This window comes from Camellia sinensis, chromosome 14 (assembly GCF_055761805.1).
Source record: "Camellia sinensis isolate YWXY chromosome 14, ASM5576180v1, whole genome shotgun sequence".
Classification (NCBI taxonomy): domain Eukaryota; kingdom Viridiplantae; phylum Streptophyta; class Magnoliopsida; order Ericales; family Theaceae; genus Camellia; species Camellia sinensis.
This window is the reverse complement of record NC_138974.1, coordinates 55168861-55191615: the sequence shown is the minus strand read 5'-3', so window position 1 is coordinate 55191615 and position 22755 is coordinate 55168861. Positions and strand designations below refer to the sequence as shown.

Here is a 22755-nt window from a genome sequence, read left to right as displayed (position 1 = left end):
GTATAGGAAGAGAAGAGCGAATGTTACATTGAAAGCGTGATTCCAAATTACGTTTTCTAAAAAAATTTATAAAGCGTGATTTGAAACCACGTTCTATGAAAAAAAAAAAAAATTATTTAGAAGCATGGTTTATAATCACTCTTTCTTAATTAAAAATATTTTTTGTAACCACGCTTTTATTATTTCATCAATTTTTCTTTTACTATTTCACCAATTTTTTGCGGGAGGGTCCTAGAAATAGTAAAAACGTAATTTGTAACAACGTTTTAACCTAATTTAAAAATTCCGTCCAAATTAGACTTAATTTGACAATTAAGTTTCTAATTTAACTTAATTTGAAAAAAAACCCCAAAACTAAAGAGCAAGGATCCTCTAGAGTGATTTTTTCCTAAAGTTTCCTAAAGTGCTACAATGTATGGTTGAGATTTACTGGCAAGTCACATCAATTTTTCTGATGTGACTTGCCAATAAATCTCAACCATACACTGTAACACTTTAGGAAACTTTAGGAAAATTTCACTCTAGAGGATCCTTGGTGAAAACTAAAAGTCGAGTCAATTGTCGATGGTGCTACCGTACACATTCAGTTCAGCGGGCATTTCCTTCTCCTTTTCTTCTTCTATCGAAGACGCTCTGGATCCAAGAAAATCACTCGTCTCTCTCACTCATACTCTCCTCGGTACGCTTCCAATCACATCCTCTCTATCTATCCCTATATTGATATACACACGTCTGTAACTGTATGTACATAATACTTGAATCCATACAAAGTTGTCTGCTTTTGTTTGCCATTTTTGATTTCCAACTTCACTTCACTACTCTACTGCTACTACTGTTACTCACATACCAATCCCCACTATTTTTTTGGGGATTTCTTCGCTCGAATGATCAATGCGATGACTTAGGTTGCTTTTGTTTGATGTTACTTTATTGAAATCGAAAGGTGTATAAAATTGACTGACCGACCTTTCAAGTCGCATTATTGGGTTCTTTAGGTATATACATACGCATGCATACAGTTACAGATTGGGTGTTTGTTTAATCTTCTTTTATTTATTTATTTATTCATAAAATTCAATGTTTGTGTTTTCTGTATCTGTATTTATCAACTCCAGTTGTGGATCTGAATTTATTTATTTATGTGAATGTAAGTGAGAACTTTTGTTTGATTTAGAACCCTAGTTCTCTAATTGGTTAATTAATTACATACTCAACAGTACGGTGACAATACCTATCAAAATATGTGGCTATAAGCAGAGTATTGGGCAATCCAATTTTATGATTGACCTAAACTGGGTTTGTGTGAACAAGAAACGGGGCCTATATTAGAAAGAAAATGTTACCATGCCAATTTTTATACTCTTCTACCATTTTCACTGTTTTAAATTTGATTTTGAACTGCTAGCTTGCATTGGTCGTAATGTAAAGTTGAATGCTCGCGGAGATTGATCTGTCACCATTTGGTTATTGTGGGGCTGTTAAGCTGGTCTAACTTTACTCTCTTAGGTACAAGTTTATAAAATCCGCGATATGGATTGTAGGACCACATGATCCTAAATTGTGAAATGATCGAAATCGTTGTAAAATTGGTATTATAGTATGATTGCAAGTAGGATGGTGTGGGATCATAGTTCGATCGTAGGTAGAATCGCTGGTTTGGTGATTTTTCACCTTATTTTTAATATGCATAATTTTTATCAGTATTTTTACCTTTATTTTGTTTTATTTTATAGAAAATAGAATTGTACTATCCTTAATCCAATCATCGATCTGATCCGCGAGATCAATCCCACATAGGATTAGGAATCTTACTTTCAATTTATTGACATTCTATTATCATTAAATTTGACAGGAGTTGTATGTTGAAAAATAGCAAATGAATCAGCTTGCAAATGCATTTTCTTTGCTTCAATTGGATGTTGCAGATGACGGAGAACCAACAGCTACTGATGTAGCTGCTGACAATAGAGAAAGTGCTAATCGAAGAGGTTAAACTATATTTAAGTCTGCCATATTTATAAAGTTCTTTTATGTTTTTTAATGTGATTATTTTTTCTTTAGAAATTAGAACTGATTGACTTAACTCTATCTGGGGTTGATTATTTTAGGGCTGAATCTCTCCTTCAAAACTTTTTGTCCATGACCTTCAACAGGCATTTTGGTTAGAATGGTGGCATATTATTTTGATGCATGATGGAAAAGTTAGACCCATAGCTATTGCCCGCATACAATTGTGAAATGTTAAACTGCGACACATGGTTGGACTATGACTCCTGCGGATTTTAATTTTACCAAGCTGATCCCAACTCCTCACCAGCGAATGTCGCATTTCTGTTTTAAATGATTATTTGATGCCAACTGATGTATCTTCATAATGCAGGTAAGGGTAAGAAAAAAGCTGACAGCCCAGGAGACATGACCCTCTCAAAGGATGAGAATGGCGGTCAACAAAGCATAGAAAAGGTTTCAGGAGAGTACAAGATGCCCCTTGCGTGGATTGATTTGGAAATGACTGGTAGGTATTAGTTATAGATAATTAAAATGGACCTTGGTCCTTTGGCCTAGGCCGGACACAGAGCAATCGCAATTTTATATGGAATATTTATTTGTACATTATGCAAAACATGTCAATTGAATGAAGGGCAGTGTATTGCCTGAAATTGCTACGATATAGTCGTGCAAAGCCTAGGCTCATTCTACCGAGGTCTTTGTGATGGTATTTGCGTGGGAAATTCTTTTACTTTTGTTGCCTATGCAGGTCTAAATGTGGAAGTTGATAGAATACTGGAGATTGCTTGTGTAATTACAGATGGCAATTTGACCAAATTAATTGAGGTAATTTTATCTCTTCTCTCAGGATTTACTGTGATTCCCCAGAATTGGTGATTGGCCAGTTCTGTTTTTTATTACATATTGTTTATTGATTTATTATCCTCCTTTTATTGTTTATTTCTGTACGTTGCCATTCCCAAGCTTTCAGATCTCTCCATCTTTATTTATTAAAGATATTGATCATGGTGAAGGTCATTATTTCTTCTGAAGGCTTTAGTGAAATTGGTATAAATTGAAACAGTCATGAATTGATCTACATGTGTACATAATTTTCACTTGTCAAAGATAATGGTGCCTACTAATGAGAGTGTTTTGTGTGTTCATAATGATTTGCAATATTAACCAGGGGGCTCTAGCTTAGTTGGTTAGCCCTTTGGCCACCAAGTCTCTCCTAAGGGGGATGTCTTGGGTTCCACTCTTAGGACTGGAAAGGGAGGGCACGATTTTATTTCAAGGTGTATGGGTGCAAGTTTCAACTCTCCCGAGATGCTAATTAAACAACTAACCATTGACTTTCGCTGATCAAATAATAATCATAATGATTTGCAATATTTAGAAGAAAAAAAAAAAAACTGAGAGAGAAGTTGGTTGCCTTTTTGAGGGAAAAAATATCTGTTAACTATATGTCCTACACAATATCGTGTAGTTGTGTAATCAAACAAATGACACATATTTAATAACTCCATAAATAAAGAAGTAATTTTATATTTTAATTTTTAAATCTTCAATAAGAAAGGACATATAACTATATGTTTAGTACACGTCTTTATTTGTAGGGGCATCTTTATCTGTCTCGACATCCAACACCTGTGTACATATCTTGAAATCAAAGAGATTTTATGATTGTTAGTGCCCATGTCTTAAAAACTAAGAGTCGTAAGGAGACGATAGTATATTCACAAATCATTTGTGCTCTGAGATATGGTTCTTGAACACTTCATGCTGCACATTTCTGTAAGATATTCTTTTAGCCTGACTTGAAGCAAACTTCAGATGCCTGCCTTGAGTGAAGTCCTGGTAAAAAATAAACACGCCCAATTTCTATTTCCTCGTTTTTATTTATTTTAGCAATTAACTCTCATGTCTTGGACATTGATTTGTCCTCTCGCTGTGTTATAGGGTTTGGTGCATGAAAACCTGTTAACAGCAGCCTTTTAAGTGATTCTCTTGTTCTTGCAAACTGAGTTATACTTTCTTCTATTTAGGGTCCCGATTTGGTTATCCATCAAAGTAAGGAATGTTTGGACAAAATGGGAGAATGGTGTCAGACTCATCATGCAGCAAGTGGTAAGCTGCTTGTCAAATGTTAGGCTTCAAGAGATATTGCTGTCACCTGGATGATATATTCTATCTATGCTCCACCTTTTAATTCTCTTTGTTTGTCATAGGTGCATTTAACATTGTTCTTATTGCCTTGGCAAGGCTCATATAAGATTTAACATTTTTTGGTTTAATTAGGGTTGACAGAAAAGGTGCTCCAAAGTACGATTAGTGAGCAGGAAGCTGAAAAGCAGGTAAGCTTATTAGTCGCTGACCTTTCTTTTCATGGGGTAGTTCTGACAAGGCTTATAGTTCATAATCTGTGCTGATGGACTATTTTTAGGATATAATAGATGGTTCTAGAGAGCTCAGACTTTGTAATAGATTTATGCGAGTTGTATTGCAGTGGTGGAACTTATTCTTCCTTTGGTCTTGCTCTAAATACCGTGCAATCTTTATGTCCCAAGTTGTTTACATCCATATTTTGGTGTATATAATTCAATCACTCAGAAATATGAGAATATCTGGATCTACTTAAAAACTCAGATGTATTGATATAAGATCAAAGAATCTAACATCTGTAGTTTGGTGTCTGAATTTTCCAACTAAAGTTTGAGCTTCTTAGAAGAACATCCTTGACTAAGTCAAAGTATAAACCCTGAAAGGATGCAAGAACTAGAAACTGGGATACTTAAAATCCAGGATAAAGTTATGGCATTGGTGAAACTATTGTCTTACTACCTTGATATATAGGTTTGCCAATTTTGATTTTGGGCCAAGAAATGGAGTATGTCATTTGGTCTGCTTAATTCTGTTATTCTGAACTTTGTGGAAGCAGTATGTCTGAGATCCATCAGAAATGACAGTTGTGAAAAAAGAGAGGATATTTTCCTGGCAAGATATGAATTTACGTTGTAATATTTAATTATTGATAAACACTCAGTTGTTTATATATTTGTATAATAATAACTTATAGAAGTTTTAGCAGACATGCTTTTTTTCATAAATTAAAGAAATTAATCTAAATATAAATAAATTAAAGAAATTGATCTAAATATAAAAGTACTAGCATTTCCACAATTTGGAAGATCATGCTTGATAATATAATATATATCTATACGATCTTCTTCATCATTACTTTTCTTATAACTACATCCACTTTCTATATAAATGCATGGACTAAATTCTATGATATATGTTGACCATGTTTGATAATTTGAGACATGTTGGGGAGTCTTTGACATATATATCCAGATGCTTTGGAGGAGCGTCTCTGAAATGGTGTTGAACACTGATACTGCTTTAGAAGTGTCCATGCTATATACCTTATTGTTTACGCCAAATCAAGTGATGGCCTGGATTCTAAGGATTTTGAGATTATGAGAACTACACAGCTAATTATATCGTCACTTGCTTTCCACACCCCTGACCGTCAAATGGCTGAATAAACTCAGAAATAAATCCTTTGCTTTAGACTAGAGCTCCATAATCCTGCAGAACTAATTCTGGTCAACTGCAATTCTGCATTCAGAAATAAATCCTTTGCTTTAGACTAAAGCTCCTGTAGAAATTTAATGTATAAAGAGAAATAGAGAGAATTAATTATGTATAGAGAAATAGAGAGAATTGTATTATTGATTGATATATATTGATATTGTATATTACAAATGGTGAGTGGCTCATTATATAGGAGAGGGTGAGTGTAGTAGGTGAGGAGTAGGTGGTGGTAGGTGATGGTAAATTGGTGGTAGGTGATGGTAAATTCTAACAGCCCCCCGCAAACTCAAGGAGGATAGAAACTAACCAACTTGAGTTTGAAGAGAGGAACAAAACAAGAAAATACATAAAAATAAAAAAGGATAAGAGACACTGTATGGTCGTGTCAGACCATTGGTGAAGACACTGGATGGTGGTGTCATAACGTTGTAGAGGACACTGTATGGGGGTGTCATAACCATGTAGAAGACAGTTTATGGGGTCATGTCGGACCGTTGTAGCAGACACTTTTGTGACAGTTGTTGTGACAGTTTACGGAGTCTTGCTGGACCCTTGTAGAAACTAACCGGAATCAAATGTCGGGACAGTTTACAGAGTCTTGTCGGACCCTTGTAGAAACTAACCGGAATCTATGTCGGGACAGTTTACAGAGTCTTGTCGGACCCATAAAGGAGCTAACCGGAATCAATGTCGGGACAGTTTATAGAGTCTTGTCGGACCCATAAAGGAGCTAACCGGAATCAATGTCGGGACAGTTTACAGAGTCTTGTCGGACCCATGAAGGAGCTAACCGGAATCAATGTCGGGACAGTTTACAGAGTCTTGTCGGACCCCTAAAAAGTTGCACCCTCAAAAGGTGTGCCCAATCTTTCAAAAAGCGTGCCATCAAAAGGCATGCCCACTTTATCAAAAGATGTGCCATGAAAAGGTGTGCCAGTTTGTCGGGCGTCAAGAGGCGCGCGATGCGCGTGGCTGGCCCTGGCTATTTAAAACAAGGTTGAGGCGAAGGCTGTGCATACTAGTCTGAAACCTCTGAACGCTCGAAGAGCTTGTCTCTGCAAATCTTGAAACACCCTGAAACCAACCCTTCTCCGAAATACTTAGCAACCCAAAAACATGGCCTCTTCTTCCCGTCCAGCTACCCAGAACCTGCTCACGCTCTTTCCAGAACTGAATGAGCCCACAAGAGAAATAACTGGTGCGGTGGCCAGTGAACCGCAACCAGACACCTCTGGTTTTGCTCCATTGAACTTTCCGATGCGGTCGGTGGAGCAAAAAATGGCGGTGCAAACTGATATTGAGGCTAATCAGTATACTCTGAAGTCATGCGTGGAAACCATGACGGCGGTCACAAATTTGTCGAACCGGCTGCAGAGTAGGACAAATGAGGTGCAGCATTTAAATTCCCAGCTGGCTCTACTCCAACGCATGTATAAGGATGCGCGAGCAGAGATAAGCGTGCTAAGGGCAGAAAACAAGGAGCTGAAGCGGAAGGCCACCGTGATGTTCCGATTTGGAGGGCCACCATATGCTGTAGTGGAGGAGCAGGGAGGAGGCAACTTGCTTGGAGGTCTAGGAAGCACGGAGGCAACACCGTCAAGGGCCGCGCAGGACGGAGGCAAGAAGAAGAGACCGGCGGCAGAGTAGAGAAGAAAAAAATCCCGCCTGTGGAGGTGGGTGTTTGGGTTTGGTTTTGTTTTGTTTTTTTTTTTTTTTTTTTTTGCTGTAAAAGTGTGATCGGGGTGGATTCCCAATATGAATAAAATATGGTGTGTTGCGCAAATATGGAAATTGGTTTGGTTTTTTTTTTTTTTTTTTTTTTTGTAACAAGAATAAGAAGAGGATCCAAGGCATGGACAGCATCATTATGGCAAGTGGAGTGGAAATATTAAAAAAAAAAAAAAAAAGATGGGACCACGGTTTTGGATTTTTGGTTTAATTTTTTAATTTTTGTATTTATTTATTTATGAAATAAAAGAGAAAAGGTGGGTGGTGGAAAATGTGATGATGGTGTTGGGTGGTGGAGAAAAGTTTAGAATAGAAAAGTTTATATAAAATTGGGGATAGTGTTTTATAATAATGAAAATAAAGGTGAGGTAGTGGATGTGTGTATTAAAATAACAAGAATGGGTGTGAATGGTGTCGTGCATGTGCTGTGTATGTGGCAGTGTGAATGGTGTGAGAGAGTAAGATTGGTTTAAAAAATAAAAAAAAAAGGGTACATGATGATGATGATAAAATGAATTAGATATATATATATATATAGATAGATAAAAGAGAAAGTAGGTTTGGAGAGAGTCACAAAACAGAAAAATAAACTGAAAAATAAAACATGATAGGAGACACGGTGGAAAAAAAAAAAAAAAAATAAAGTGAGAGAGAGTGGAGGCCGAGAGAGTTAGAGAGGGCCCCTCGTTTTGTTTTCTCTTTTCTTCTTTATGCTCCTCAAGAGAGAGAGAGATGGTGAAGATGTTTTCATCAAGGTGATTTGTTGTGGAATCTGCCATTCTGATATGCAGCAAATCAAGAATGATCTTGGCATGTCCAATTACCCCATGGTTCCAGGGCATGAAGTGGTTGGTGAAGTGATAGAGGTGGGATCCAATGTGAGCAAGGTCAAGATATCTACACAGATGGTAAACCCACCCAAGGTGGCTTTGCTGGCTCCATGGTCACTGGTCAAAAGTTTGGTGTGCACATTCCAGACGGCGCCACGACTATGCGCCGGGGTGATAGTGTAGATAGCAAAGGCGATGGGACATCACGTGACAGTGATAAGCTCATCCCGAGTGTAGCCGCCGCCTCTCGGCTGGATACAGAAGTCGGAGTCGAGGAACGCTTCCATGATCGCCGTCGTGTAGTCGAGACAGTTTTCCCGAACGCAGTCCACGTGGCGACAAACGGGGGAGGCGCAGCGGCACTGGGTCTGTAAAAGGCCTCGGAAATCCTGCTGGATGGATTGACGAGCGCTGCCGACAAATGAGAAGAGGCTGGACCGGGGGTGGAATATGGTGGGGTAAGGTAAACCGACCTCTGAGTGCACAAAACACAGACAGCAGGTTGAAGAAAGGAAATTTTAAGGTATGTGTAGAAAATTTTAGCAGACTAGGTTGAGGTCCGGCGGGCGGCTAAGGTGAGATTGCCGCCCGCCGGTGAAGCGAGAATATTAGATTCTAAACCTGCTCTGATACCATGTAGAAATTTAATGTATAAAGAGAAATAGAGATAATTAATTATGTATAGAGAAATAGAGAGAATTGTATTATTGATTGATATATATTGATATTGTATATTACAAATGGTGAGTGACTCATTATATAGGAGAGGGTGAGTGTAGTAGGTGGTGGTAGGTGATGGTAAATTGGTGGTAGGTGATGGTAAATTCTAACAGTTCCATAATCCTGCAGAACTAATTCTGGTCAACTGCAATTTTGCATCCAAAAAACCTGTCCCAAGAAAGTAAACTATTATGGAAAACATGAAATTTCCGTATTGAAATCAACTTATTCTGGACTGTTGACTGAGGAGCTCAAAATAAAAGGTGTCAATGCTGTGTTTCAGGTTCAGCCCTCACTAAACTGGAAACAGTGTGATCTTAACTAAATATTGGTTGCCTTCATCTTTCTGAAATGTTCTTCAAAAAGGCTTCATTCCTGTGTACCTACATGTCATAACCTTATCTATGTTTCTTCTTCTTCTTCTTTTTTTTTTCTTTTTTTCTTTTTTATTTTTTAATTTTTAATTTTTTTAATAAATAAATAAATAAACAACCCTTTTGCAGCTTGATTTCCATTTCTTTTGTTGAATCTAACATTCTCTGATATGTTTTTTTTTTTCTTATTGTAGGTTATTGAATTTGTAAAGAGATATGTAGGCACGCATACACCTCTTCTTGCCGGAAATTCAATTTATATGGATTTTCTATTTTTGAAGGTAGGAGGAATTTTGTCATGATATATATATATATCTGGTAACCTGGTTATGAGCACTTGTGCCGAAGTAAATGCATTTCCTTGGTTCAATGACCATGTGTTTCCTTGGTTGATGGTATGATATCTGTTTTAAACATTAGTGCTCTTCTGCCATCTGATTTGGAAACAATTGGATTTTTTGGCTCTTCAAATTGCTCTGTTTTTGTGATAAGAGATAAAGTGCTGATGTTATTGCAGGAAGTGGAAACTGGCATTTTTTTTTAAATTAGTGACTTTTTCAACAAATGATTTGGAAATGATTTAAGTTAGAAGAATTTTGAAAATGTTGCTGCTTATTGACGTTTTTCCCATTAGCATGATTGCCTCCAAATACCTCCTTGGCAGCGAGTAAACCTCTTTACAATTATTAGGATGTAACCAATTTCATGGTCTGGCAGTCGTTTGTCCTTTATTTAAAAAAAAAAACACAAATAAATAAAATTTGACATGTAAGGTTGTTTTGCTCTATTCTCAAATTTTCCTTTTTGCAGAAGTATATGCCAGATTTGGCCAGTCTTTTCTCTCATGTACTTGTTGATGTTAGCAGTGTCAAGGCTCTATGCTTTCGTTGGTACCCAAAAGGTAACATTTTTACTCTTCTTATCCAGTTCAAACATGTCAGCATTCTCCAAATCGTGTTAAATACCAAGTGAATTAATCCTGTTTGTTTGGTTCCTGCATTTGAATACATAGTACCACATCATCAAGGCATCCCTGAAACTTCACTAAGCTCTTCATCTCTTTTTTGTTCTGTTTTGTTGATAACTAGGGATGGCAATTTGAACCTGGCCCGATGGGGACCCGACCCCCCGATCCCGATTTAAGCGGTTTTTTTTCCAAAAAATATCCCCAACGGGACGGGGATAGTATTCAAAAATCAATCCCCGATCAGTTTCGGGCCAGGGACGGGGATAAGTGTCCCAGCCCTGTACCCGGCCCGTCCCCGTTTATCCCCGAAATAAAATTACTATTTTACCCCCTATATATATATATAAACCAAACCTCCTCTCACTTTCACTTCTCTCTCCCTCGCTCACGTCTCTCATCTCTCTCTCCCTCACTCACTGACTTAGATTTTTCTGAGTCTCGCCACGCTGCTTCTCTCATCTCTCTCTCTCTCCCTCACTCACTCACTCAGATCTCTCTCATCTCTCTCATTTCTCATCATCATCAACATCATTTAGATCCACTACTACTACCACCGATCTGAACAGATCATGAACCGTGGTCCGTCCGTGAAGCCCTCCGTTGCCACTGATTTGAACAGGACTAGGACCAGGACCGTGACCATGAAGCCAGGACCGTGACCAGGACTAGGACGGTGAAGCCACCGATCTGAACAGATCGTGAAGCCCCCCCTCCCTTTTCTATCTCTCTATATATATATCTGTTGTTGATTGATGAACAATTTTTTTTTTTAAGTTGTTATATATATATACCTGTCTGTTGTTGTTGGATTGTTGTTAATTTGAACAGTAGTTGTGTGTGTGTGTGTGTGTTAAACAGATTTGTCATGCATCATTATACATACAGATTATTTTATTTTTTTTGTTCTTGTGTGTGTGTGTGTTGAATTGAACAGATTTGTTGGGGATTTTTCGGGGTCGGGGAAACCTGATCCCCGTTAGGGGGACGGGGATGGGGTTGGTGATGGGTTCCCCGCTGGGGATCGAGGGCGGGGACGGAGATTTTTTTACTTTCGGGGATCGGGGACAGGGAGTGGCATCCCCATCCCGTTGCCATTCCTATTGATAAGTGGGTGTTCAGGCCAGATTCATTAAGCTCTTCATCTTGTTGATCAATTTACATCTGCGCATCCGCACTTGTAGTCAGTGCATTTTCTTGTGATCAGAATCAGATCATTTTTCTGCTACTTAATTTGTAGTAGTTTCTGATATTTACTTTCTGTTTTGTGTTCAACGGCATGGCTTGTTTATTAGAAAACAAGAAGGCTCCTTCAAAACAAAACAAGCATAGAGCAATGGATGACATCAAGGAAAGCATAGCAGAACTGAAATACTACAAGGAGAACATATTCAAATCAAAGCCTAAGAAGTGACAGCAAAAGAAGACACTGCAGATTTCAGGTTGAAGTGATCTGTCCTGTTTAAGCAACTTTGATACACTTGACCTAAATGCTGAAGATCTGGCCCCAGTTATGTAAAATGGTATTATGGGGTTAGATCATACAGTTTTTTTTTATAGGACCCAATGTCACTCTGCTTAGACCATAGAATGGATGGTCTTTGTTTCGTTGATTAGTGCTTTAAATTTTAGCTTTTCCTTTGAATACTGATGGATGATGCCTACATGAATGTGTGTGTGAGTGATAGAGAGAGACCTTAGTGATGGGAAACGACATTGACAACATTTTCATCACCTGTATGCTGCTAATGTTGTTTCCCATTAAAACAACGAAGTTTTTTATTTGAAGGGTCTTTTTAACGGTGCCTAACTGCGCTCATTAGCATGCCTTAAATGGTTGTATATTTCACTAAGTGTGCGTAGTTTATGAACGTATAACTATTTATGTTACTCGTTTATTTACTGTGTACCCACTCTGGCAAGACCATCCTAAAATTTTGAAGCACTGGTTCTGTTTGGTGCAACTTAAAAGTTATTTATTTCAGCTTTCAGCTTAATTTAAGCTATTTTGATGTGTTTGGTTTAGCTTATAGCTTATAGCTTTTTGGAAGTCAGAAATCAGCTTATTCTTTTAGTGGGGCAGGAGATGTTTAATTTATAAGTCAGAAATTAGCTTATGTTTATAGTTATAAGTTATAAGCTGTTTAAACATAAGTTATAAGCACTTTCCTACAGTTTTACCAAACAGGGCCACTGTCAGTTTAATTCCCACTTCCTCTTGCTACATGTTTGATGTAGTCTATCTCCATGCTGTGTTGCTGTATATTATGGAGAAATGGGAAGGAAAAAAAAATCTCTTTATCCGGGTGTATAATAATTTTCTTTTTTTAATATAACTTGATTATTATTATTTTTAATATTTGTTTTGGGAGTTCCATTTGCATATGGCTATTTTTTATTCTTACCTCCTCAGTTTATTTGGTTCCATTTTCTAAAAACACTTTTCAAAAAATTTTACTTTATTATTTTTCATGTTTTTTTGTTTTTACTGAATTTTTTTAATATTTTAAGCATTTTTTTAAAAACTTTTTAGGCACACCTTACATACACTTAAAAAGTAAAAAAATTGTAAAAAAAATATTTTAAAAATTTATTAAATGCCAAAAATATAAAAAAATATAAGAATTCAATACGTTTTTGTTTTAATAAATATTTTTATATATTTATTAATTTTTTAAAATATTTTTTTACAAATTTTTTACTTTTTTGATACATTTAAGTAAGGTGCATTTAAAAAAATAAAAAAAATATTTAAAATTTTAAGAATATTCACTAAAAATAAAAAATACGAAAATTAAAAAATCTAATTTTTAAAAAATTTATTCCAAAGAAATCAAACCAAACACACCGATTCAGTCTTCCTCTAAAAAAACCACAATGACCTCACCTCTCAAAAACCTCCCCTGTTCCTCATGCGACTTTTGTGTGTTGTGAAATCTTTTATTAATGAGCGTTTGATTAATGAGAGTTTGATAGTTATTCTATTCACATAGCTTTCAATAATATATATATATATATATATATATATATATTAAACAATTGAAGTTATTTCGACTAATAAAATGTAAATATGTATGGATGATATAACTTCAGTCTTCAATTAATTGAAAGTTTGGTAAAGCATAGACAATATAAAAAAATAGAGCATGTAAGCTAATACTAAGTTCTGTAGCATACAGAATAAGTATACGAGAATCAATACTGCACATCCAAGTCACACAAATCAAATGCAGCAGGAAAAATTGTATCAAACTATAATTGGGTCCAGTTCAAAAAAAACCTACAATCGGCTGTTTGGGAAGAAAAATTTTAACTTATTTTATGTTAAAATTTATAAAAAATAAAATATATTAAAATAATTAATAAGATAAAATATCATGTTAAATTTATAATTATTTTAGGGCGAATTACACTATCAGTCTTTATAGTTTGGAGTTGTATCACTTTGGTCCATGACTTTTCAATTGTAACACATTTAACCCTGAATTTTGAATTTTGTTCTAAATAAGGATAATTGAATATACTATTGCTTAATTTCAAGGGCAAAATCGGTAATTTAATAAAATATAAACTAATTTGATAAAAATAAATGTGAAAAAAATATTTTTGAATTTTTAAAAATTATTTCTATCCACCAAAGATAAATTATGTAAAATTGATTAATCTTTTAGATATTTATATATTTTATCAAATTAATTTTTATTATGTGTTTGGATGATGATCATGTAATGGGCGGTTGTTAGAATTTTAATATGTAATTGGTATATAATATATGAAATGTTTTTAGTTTTGCATTTTTTGATTCAATGCATATGTTTAATAATGATATCAAAATTGAAAACATAAAAGCTAATTTAATGAAAATAAAACAATTACTCATCATTATCCAAACACATAATAAAAATTAATTTGATAAAAAAAAAATAAATGTCTAAAAGATTTATTAATTTTATATAATTTTATCTTTTGTGGGTATAAATAATTTTTAAAAATTCAAAATATTTTTTTGACATTTATTTTTCAAACTAGTTTATATATTATCAAATTGAAGATTTTGCCCTTGAAATTAAGTAATGATATTTTCAATTGTCCTTATTTGAAACATGATTCAAAATTCAGGATCAAATGTGTTGCAATTGAAAAGTCAGGGACTAAAACGACATAACTCCTAAATTGTAGAGACTGTTAGTGTAATTCGTTCCGTTATTTTATTTTATTTTTCACAAATATTATGTTTAACTATAAAAAAAAATTTAATTAGCTTTCTAAATATAAAACTTTTAATTTATTAAAATAATAAAAAATTAAAATAACAACTCCTAAAACACTGAGAATATATTGCTCGATGTTTGTGTGTGCTCTCAAAATAAATAAATAAACAAATAAAGGTTGACAACTTTGTTCTCTCATTAAAGCAAAAGGTAGATGAGGTAGGTCCAAAGAGGGAGAGTAGAGCCTCTTTCCCTGGGTGATTTTCGATGTTCTGGCGTTGTGTCGGTAAATCACTTTATACTTTTTAAAGTGGAGATTACAACCCTATAATATGGATTTCTAATTTTGTTTAGCCCTGTTTATTGTCCGAGGTAAAATAGAAGCGATTAATAGTAAAAAAATTATTAATAAAAAGATTGATAATGAAAGAATTAAATAAAATTATATTTATTTTGATGATAATTATTAGTGTAGAAATTATTAAATTATTTATATATAAATATTAAAATAAATAAAAAATATAAAAAATTAAACATTAATGTTTAAAAAAAAAATTTCCATTGTGTAAAAAATAAAAAAATTTCTAATCCCCTCACTATTTTTTTAATACCACCTCCACCTTCTCCATCCCAACCCATCTTCCAACCTCCATCTCAATCCCTTTCTCCATCCTAATCATTTTCCTAACTTTACAAACAAATACAACACAAAATAACCCTACCTCCATCCTAATCCCCTCCCATCCATTGCACCCCAAAACAAACAGGCCTTTGAGTATAGATCTTAATTTTTTATGTTCGAAGTATAAATTTTGAGTATTTTCTTTTTAAATTTTGATATAAAATTTTGAATTTTTGGCATTTATAATAGTTTTTTACTCTCTCAAGCATTTTTCCATACCATTATAAGTATACTTCCTTTTCAACTGTAGTTTCTGGTAGTGTTCGATATTTGATGGTAGCAGTGGCAGAGACAGAGTTAGACAGCAATGACGGAGACGACGTCGATAGGAATGGCGAGCTTTCAAGCAGATTTTGCTTTTCAAATCACATCTTTAAAAAGATCGATAATTTTTCTTGACTCAATTATTTTTTTGACGTATTTATTTTTACTTTTTATTTGTTATTTAGTTAGGATGACCTTTTAAGATTTTACTTATGTAATGTTATTATTTATTAATATAATATTTTTCATATTTTTAAATACAATTTAAAAAAAAAAGAGAAAAAAAAGGAAAAAGAAGCAAAGGTGGACAACCAAAATGATATCACTTGCTAAACCTGGTTGCTCTTGCGGCGACCCTTGTCAAAGTCATTCCCAACTTTCAACAAACCTAATCAAGTTTCACACTGTTTTGTTTTTGTTTTTGTTTTTATTTTTTTTAATATATAAAAAAAATATATAATTTATTGCGAAGGGAATGCTAGAATTCTAATTTATGAAGTACAGAATCGATTAGTGGCTGTGAGTTTGTGGAAAGAATTGGCTTCTCCTGTCCACACAGTGGACTAGTGAGTGTTGTTAGAGTTGGTTAGGTTTTTATTTTTGACAATTTTGTTTGATAAATTTTTTTTTAGTTGTATTTGTTTTCACACTTTTATTTTTGTAAGACTATGGGTTTATTAGATGCAAATTCAATCCGAATCGTGCTTTGTAGAGAAGTTTGTGGTGTTTAATTCTTTTAAGATTGCCACTTCGCTGACTATGACGGGAATCGAGCTGCCCGGTCAGCTCACGGGGGTCCAAGGGGTAGCGCCCCTTGGCGAGTTCGGGACAGCGCCCCCGAAACAAAATGCAAAAGTATATTCAAAGTTGCTTGTCCGCTCGAGCGGACATTCTACCGCTCGAGCGGAGAATGGTGAGTTCCAGAAGTATGCGTGTTTGCAAAAATACTGAGTATCGTGTTTTTACGCTCGAGCATCCATTTCTTCGCTCGAGTGTACATCTTGGTTTGGAACACGTCATATAGAGTCCTCGCTCGAGCGTCAATTCCCACGCTCGAGCGGATCTCGCGATTTCAGATTCTATAAATTCGTAAGTTGTTCCAAATCTAAGGTTATGCCTCTAGATCTTCTTTTTAGATATTAGGATTTTTATTTGGGGTTATTTTGCTTGTTTTCTTTGATATTTTATTGAGTATTCAATTCATGGTTTAAGGAGGATACATCAAAGGATTGTTTGTTCATTCTATATAAAAGAAAGAGTTGTTATTCAGTGGATTCTGAAGAATTCGAGCTAGAAGCTTTGGTGTATTCTGCAGTGGCTCATCGTTAAGACAATTTCGAGGTGAAGACGGGGCTGGGAAAGGCACATAGGGGTTGGTTCAATTTGGGCGTGGATTCACTAGATAATTGAGAGTATACCTGTGTAATTTCTTTATATCTTCTTGGTGGATTGTTTTGTAGCTATTGCCCGTGATTTTTTATCACAATTGGAGGTGCTCCAATTGTGATTTTTTCACGTTAAAATCGTTGTGTCGAGTTGTCTTAATTGTTTGATTGAGATTGTTTTATTTCTTAAAATTGATACATAATCATAAATCTATCTAGCAGATTTTTAAGATTTTTCAGAGTTCATGTAATCCATTATCGGTTTTATTTTGACGATTTAAATATGTATAATTTTTTTTATTAATTTTATTTGAAAAAATAAATAATTTTTTTCCAAAATGGTTCAAAAATTTGGAGTGAAATATGTGGTCACCTCTCACAAATTCCAACAATAGCGATTGCAAAGAGGCTTCTTTTTGTTGAATGTCATTAGAGATGTTTTGTAGTATTTGATTTTTCTTTTTTAATTTTTATTTTAATATGAGCACTGTATAAGTTTGAAGTAGCATAACCAGCCAACCATATCATTGTTACAAAAAAAAGTATTGCAAGACATGCATTGGCCTCAACCCAAACGTGTTGGTAATACCATTGCTAAAATAAAATAATATTTGCAACGACAAAATGTTTTGTAAAACAATAAGCCTGCGTTTGGTTGTGTTTTGTAAATATGATTTGAGAGTATGAGTTGTATTTTGATTTTGTGAGTTGTAGAATTATGATTTGAGTGTAGAAAATTTATTTGGTTATGATTTTTAAATAGAGTGTTGAATTGTGTTTTGAAAATGTATTTTGAATTAAGTTTTGAAAGTTTGATGTGACATGTGAAAGGTGAAAATTTGTTTGGTGATGTGTTTTGAAAATAATTTTCAAAACTTCATTCAACCAATAATTTATTATCAAACACACAACTCATATATCGATATCCATATTTTTTATCAACAATAATAACCAAACTATTTTTTAAATACTGAAATTAAAAATTGATTTTTTTTGTCAGTTAATTTTTTATTTTGTAATTTTTTTGAATAATTGTTTTTTGGAAATAATTTTTTCATTTTAAAATAAACCCATGTCAATTATTTTCTGCCAATTAATTTTTCTATCAATTCATTTGTAAAATACGTTTTTAATTTTTTTCTAACATTTTGTTAAAGTCAACAACTTTTGAAAATACATATTAATAAAGAAGGAATAAATACACAAAATTTAATATTTTAAAATACAAATCATAACGTAAATCTTACAAAACATTATCAATTTTTTTTCTATTCATTACATGTTATGAATTTCGTCCATATGTGGCAACAGAAATGCAATGCATTATTGTACCCGTTGAGCTCATATAATTGTGGGATTGACATACAAAATGACTATTATGCCCCTCTTGACTTAAATGGAAAGTGATTACATAGAACAAAATATAAAGGGTAAGATAGTAATTTCACTTACTTATTACCTACCCCATATTGTTTCATAGCTGTGTGTTCAGCACTGAGGTAAAGAAAAAGGAGAGGTTGCAGCTGTGTACTCAGTACACGGATGTGATATATATATATAAAAAGTAATAATATTAAAATCAAATAATATTTAACAAATAAAAAGTAAATTAAAAAAAAAAAATCCAAACTAAACCTTTTGAACCTCACCCTTTCTATTAAATCTGAATCTCATTCCGTTTACCACACCAACCTTACCATCTCAGAAACACCTTCTCCAGTTACATCAGAAAACAAAAATTAGAGAAATAGAAGCATATCCACCATCTCATTAGGTCCTTCTTCTCTACTTCCATAATTTACAGGTTAGTTTTGATACCAGTTCATCTTCATATTAGCTTCAGACATTAGCTTCAGAGGGAGTGAAGGAGGGAAGAGGAGGACAACCGGCCGGTCATCCCACGGGACATCCGGCCGGTCATCCCGGTCCAGTCACCATTCCACCTCCGTATCTGTTCGCTTTGTTTCATATCTGTTCCATTTTCATCTATTATATTTTTTGATTTCTGTTCTAATTTTGTCACACTATCATTTATTTTTCTGATTATCAGTTTCTAAGTTATAATAAACCAAATGAAACAAACCCAATATAAATGAGAAATATCATTCCCTATGCTTTTTTTTTATATATATATATAAAAATCTGTTTCTATGGCATCTGCTTAATTAAATTTTGTCACCAAATTTTTTTATATATATTTTTTACATAAAAATAAGTTTGTATGCACAAAAATGTACTAATGGTTGATATTTTTCATACATATTTTTTTACCTCTCATATGTTTTAATATACATTTTCTTTCACTTTTACAGTCATCATGCCAAGAACAATCATGCCAAGAACAAAACGAACCAGGCTCGAACTTGGTGAATCCTCAAACCCTGTACCACCACCACAGCAACAACATGATGGCTATCCAACTAATGATTTTGCAATATATCATTATGAACAAGCCTATGAACATTTCATTACTCGACCAATTATTATGGAAAGAAACGTAAAACTACCTTCTAAATATGATTCACTCTTACTTGGCAAATTAGATACAATGGGATGGTTACCATTAAATAATTTGCCAAATAAGATATATCCCCGTCTTCTACGATTATTTTATGTTCACTTGACACTGGGTGACCAACAAAATGAACCGTTCAGTCTTACCTCTTATGTTAAGGGGAAAAGAATCACACTTTCTCTCCGTCGTTTTGCACAAATTATTGGAGTCAAAATAGGAGATTTACAATGTTATTTTCAAAATGAGGCCACATTAGAAAAAATTGTTGATGATGTCACTCAGATTTATACCACAATTTGTGACAACCGATTTAGCGGCACTAATTTATAAGTCAGCCATTTAAAACCTCACCTTCGTATTCTCCATCGATGGATAGTTGAAAATATCACTTCCAAAAAAGGACATTATAATAGTGTTTCATGTTTTCAAGTTTACTTGTTATATTGTTTTGAAATTGGACAAAAATTAGATTTATGCTTTATATTACTAAAAGAAATGATGCTTGCAAAATTGGATACTCTGAGTGGCCGGTCACTACCTTTTGGAGTTTTGTTAAACATAATTTTCAAAGCCCATGATGTCATTTAAATTTTTTCTCGGTATGTCCTCTAGGTTACGTGGTTTGATAACCGATGATGAAAGCTTGCACAATGCCTGCATAACAATTTTTATGTGCCGACAAATTGTTTCCGTGGAGTGTTGAAATCTATTTGCCATTATTCGATGGCGATCATTTTGTGCAAAAGTGTATAAAAAATTCCAAGCGATTCCTCCACACTGATATGCATATGTTCAGTATCGATAAAGCCATTATGGAGTAAAGTGTCTTTCAATAAAATGAATGTTTGTGCATCCATTCGCATAACGTTTATCATTGTTTCTGGATGGCCATTTAATCGGCCGAAGATGTAATCTTCACCTCTGAATGGACACATTCGCTGCGGTCGGCGACTACTTGACGCGTTGACATGGTCATGCATTAAAACAATCATAAAAAAATCCATAAAATCATCAACAACCTCATTCTCTCCTGATGAGAGCTCCATTGTATTGTTTTCTCTGTCGGATGACATATGCCTTTGTCTACATCACAGTAAAAGCATAATTATAAAATATGTTATTCATACTATAATAGTTAGCGTTATTGGTGAAACAGTAAAATTCAGAGGAGAACAAAATTTATTTAACACATGGTCATATTATAATAACAGAACATAGTTTTAATATAACAGAAAATACTTAAAAGTTCAAAAAAAAAAAAAAAACATACGAACATAGAAAAGGAAAGAGGATATGATGGAATGAAAAAAAAAGAAAAGAAAAACCAAATCAGGAATAATGAAATCATCAAACAGTTCAGCGAAGAAGATTTGCTAACACAAGCAACACAGAACTTCTCAGTTCACCGCAAAGCGAGGATCATGGCTAGGCGCAAATGGGTAGGAGTGCGCATAAAAAACCTTCGCCATTCCTTATCCTTGAACAGTGTCAGTGCCCTAACGTACTGCAACGGTGGTATGTCCCCAAGCTCAAGCAATGCATCTTGACATGCATCACGGGAATAATCATCACCACCTGCATTTACAGTCTCAGTCTCATTTTCTCGTGCACGTGAATGTCCTATTTTGGCTTGTACATAGGATGTGAAAGCTGCGCACACATCATCAAACCCACTTGACCGTGACTTTTTGGAACGACCACTGTCAGTCTGGCTGGTTGCAGGGCCCCTCTTGTGACCTTTGCCCTTTGCTGGATCCATATACTCATCCCCGAATAAGTCAACAGGAATGGCCTCAGCAGCATTACTCCCACCAGCGTTACTCCCACCAGCATCAGCGTTCCAAAATTTATTTAACATGTCATCTTCTTCTTCTGAGTCAAGGGGTCCTTGTGTGGATGCACGAGACAGGGCCCCTGTGGCACAACAATTTTCAACAATTTCTGCCATTTCTTGAAAATATTCAAACCCTTGTCCTAAACTTCTTCACATTTCTGCTAGTCTACAACAATTACAAAACAAGAATTTAGCACTGTATATATTATGAAATATTTAAAATAAAATTACAAAATAGTACAGGTTAATGGAAAACCTTATCCCAAAATTTATCGGGTGCAACAACAATGCCTATAATAGGATCCCATCTCAGACCAGTCTGTGCCTGCAGTCGCTTAAATGTCTGGTAATCAGCTTTCAATCGCTGATATTTTTGGCGTACCTTGACACCTGTATACCGAAATCCATATATGTTGTGCAACTGATTTGCATAATGATTCCAATGCCTAATTGTCCACGAAGTAGTACGGCCCGTTGTTTGATTGTTTCTAACCTCATCTCTCAACATATTTATTAATTTCGTTTCAATTCTGGGCGTCCACATTTTGGTGTTCTTATTGTCATCGGAATTATTTCCATCCATCTATAAACATACAAATTATATTTAAACTAGTTTGGGATGGATATACAAGCATAATAGAGTATTTTAAAGTAGTCTGCGATGGATATACAAGAATAACAGTGTGAAAATGGTTTGAAGGAGAACACAGGAAAAAGAACAGATGATTTTATTTGGAGGAAAAAAATACGTAGTAGATTAATTGAATTTAAATAGCAGAAATATAACTACAAAAAAAAAAAAAACATTCAGATAGTAGAACTATAACCACAAATAAAAAAAAAAATCAATTAACATTGTGTTTATATAGGAGGAAACAAATCAGTAGCATATAACCACAAAAAAAAATAAAATTAGTTAACATTGTGTTTAAATAGGAGGAAACAAATCAGTAAAAGAAAAATTAAGGAAAAAAAATCAGTAAAAAAGCCCGGTAGGTTCAAACAGACTGGTAGGTTTTAACGAAGAAATGGAAAATCGGAAGACAAAACCGGAAGAGGTGGGAGGACCGGGTGGTTGACTGGCCGGTCGACCCCCGGCTGGTCGATCGGCCGGATGACCCGGGGGACGACCGACCGGGTGTCCTAGGCACTGCCGCTTCAAACAGTTCAAACCATTAACGAAGAAATGGAAAACCGAAAGACAAGGTGGGAGGACCGGGTGGTTGACCGGCCGGTCGACCGGCCGGTCGACTGGCCGGATGACCCGGGGGATGACCGGTCGGGTGTCCCAGACACTGTCGCTTCAGGTTCAAAGGTTCAAACAGTTCATAATTTAAAAGAACAACCGATCTGAAATGGAAAATATGCCTCTAAAAATTCTCATAAACCATTTAGGAACTGATTTCAACTTCTTCGAAATCATTTATACATAACAGATGAAGATTGATTTACTGACTATTCTTGAAGAACAAAAAAGTTGAAACAGTTTAGGATGAAGAATGAAATCATTTATCGACTCGTCTGAAACAATAACAGATAAAATCATTTTCAGATAACAGATGCAGGATGAAGGATTTATTTACCAGATCAGTGGGAGTTGAATAGTTATCGTCGGTGACGAAATGTGTATACTGATTGAATGTGCCACTGTTTGCTCGT

The 22755-nt window shown here is 34.7% G+C and overlaps 2 protein-coding genes across 2 annotated transcripts; one reads left to right on the top strand and one right to left on the bottom strand.

Moving 5' to 3' along the window:
• The first annotated feature begins 525 nt into the window (after window positions 1-525).
• Window positions 526-12114, top strand: LOC114268757 (oligoribonuclease). The gene is made up of 9 exons (XM_028209973.2): window positions 526-679; window positions 1853-1988; window positions 2381-2515; window positions 2759-2835; window positions 4038-4119; window positions 4291-4346; window positions 9436-9522; window positions 10052-10142; window positions 11501-12114. Exons 2-9 carry the CDS (start codon window positions 1877-1879, stop codon window positions 11617-11619), a joined length of 759 nt encoding a protein of 252 aa, XP_028065774.2. The 5' UTR covers window positions 526-679; window positions 1853-1876; the 3' UTR covers window positions 11620-12114.
• Window positions 12115-21223: 9109 nt separating this feature from the next.
• On the bottom strand, window positions 21224-21679 carry LOC114268774 (uncharacterized). The gene is made up of 2 exons (XM_028210001.2): window positions 21353-21679; window positions 21224-21262 (listed from the first exon to the last, which is right to left on the bottom strand). Exons 1-2 carry the CDS (start codon window positions 21677-21679, stop codon window positions 21224-21226), a joined length of 366 nt encoding a protein of 121 aa, XP_028065802.2.
• Window positions 21680-22755: the final 1076 nt, after the last annotated feature.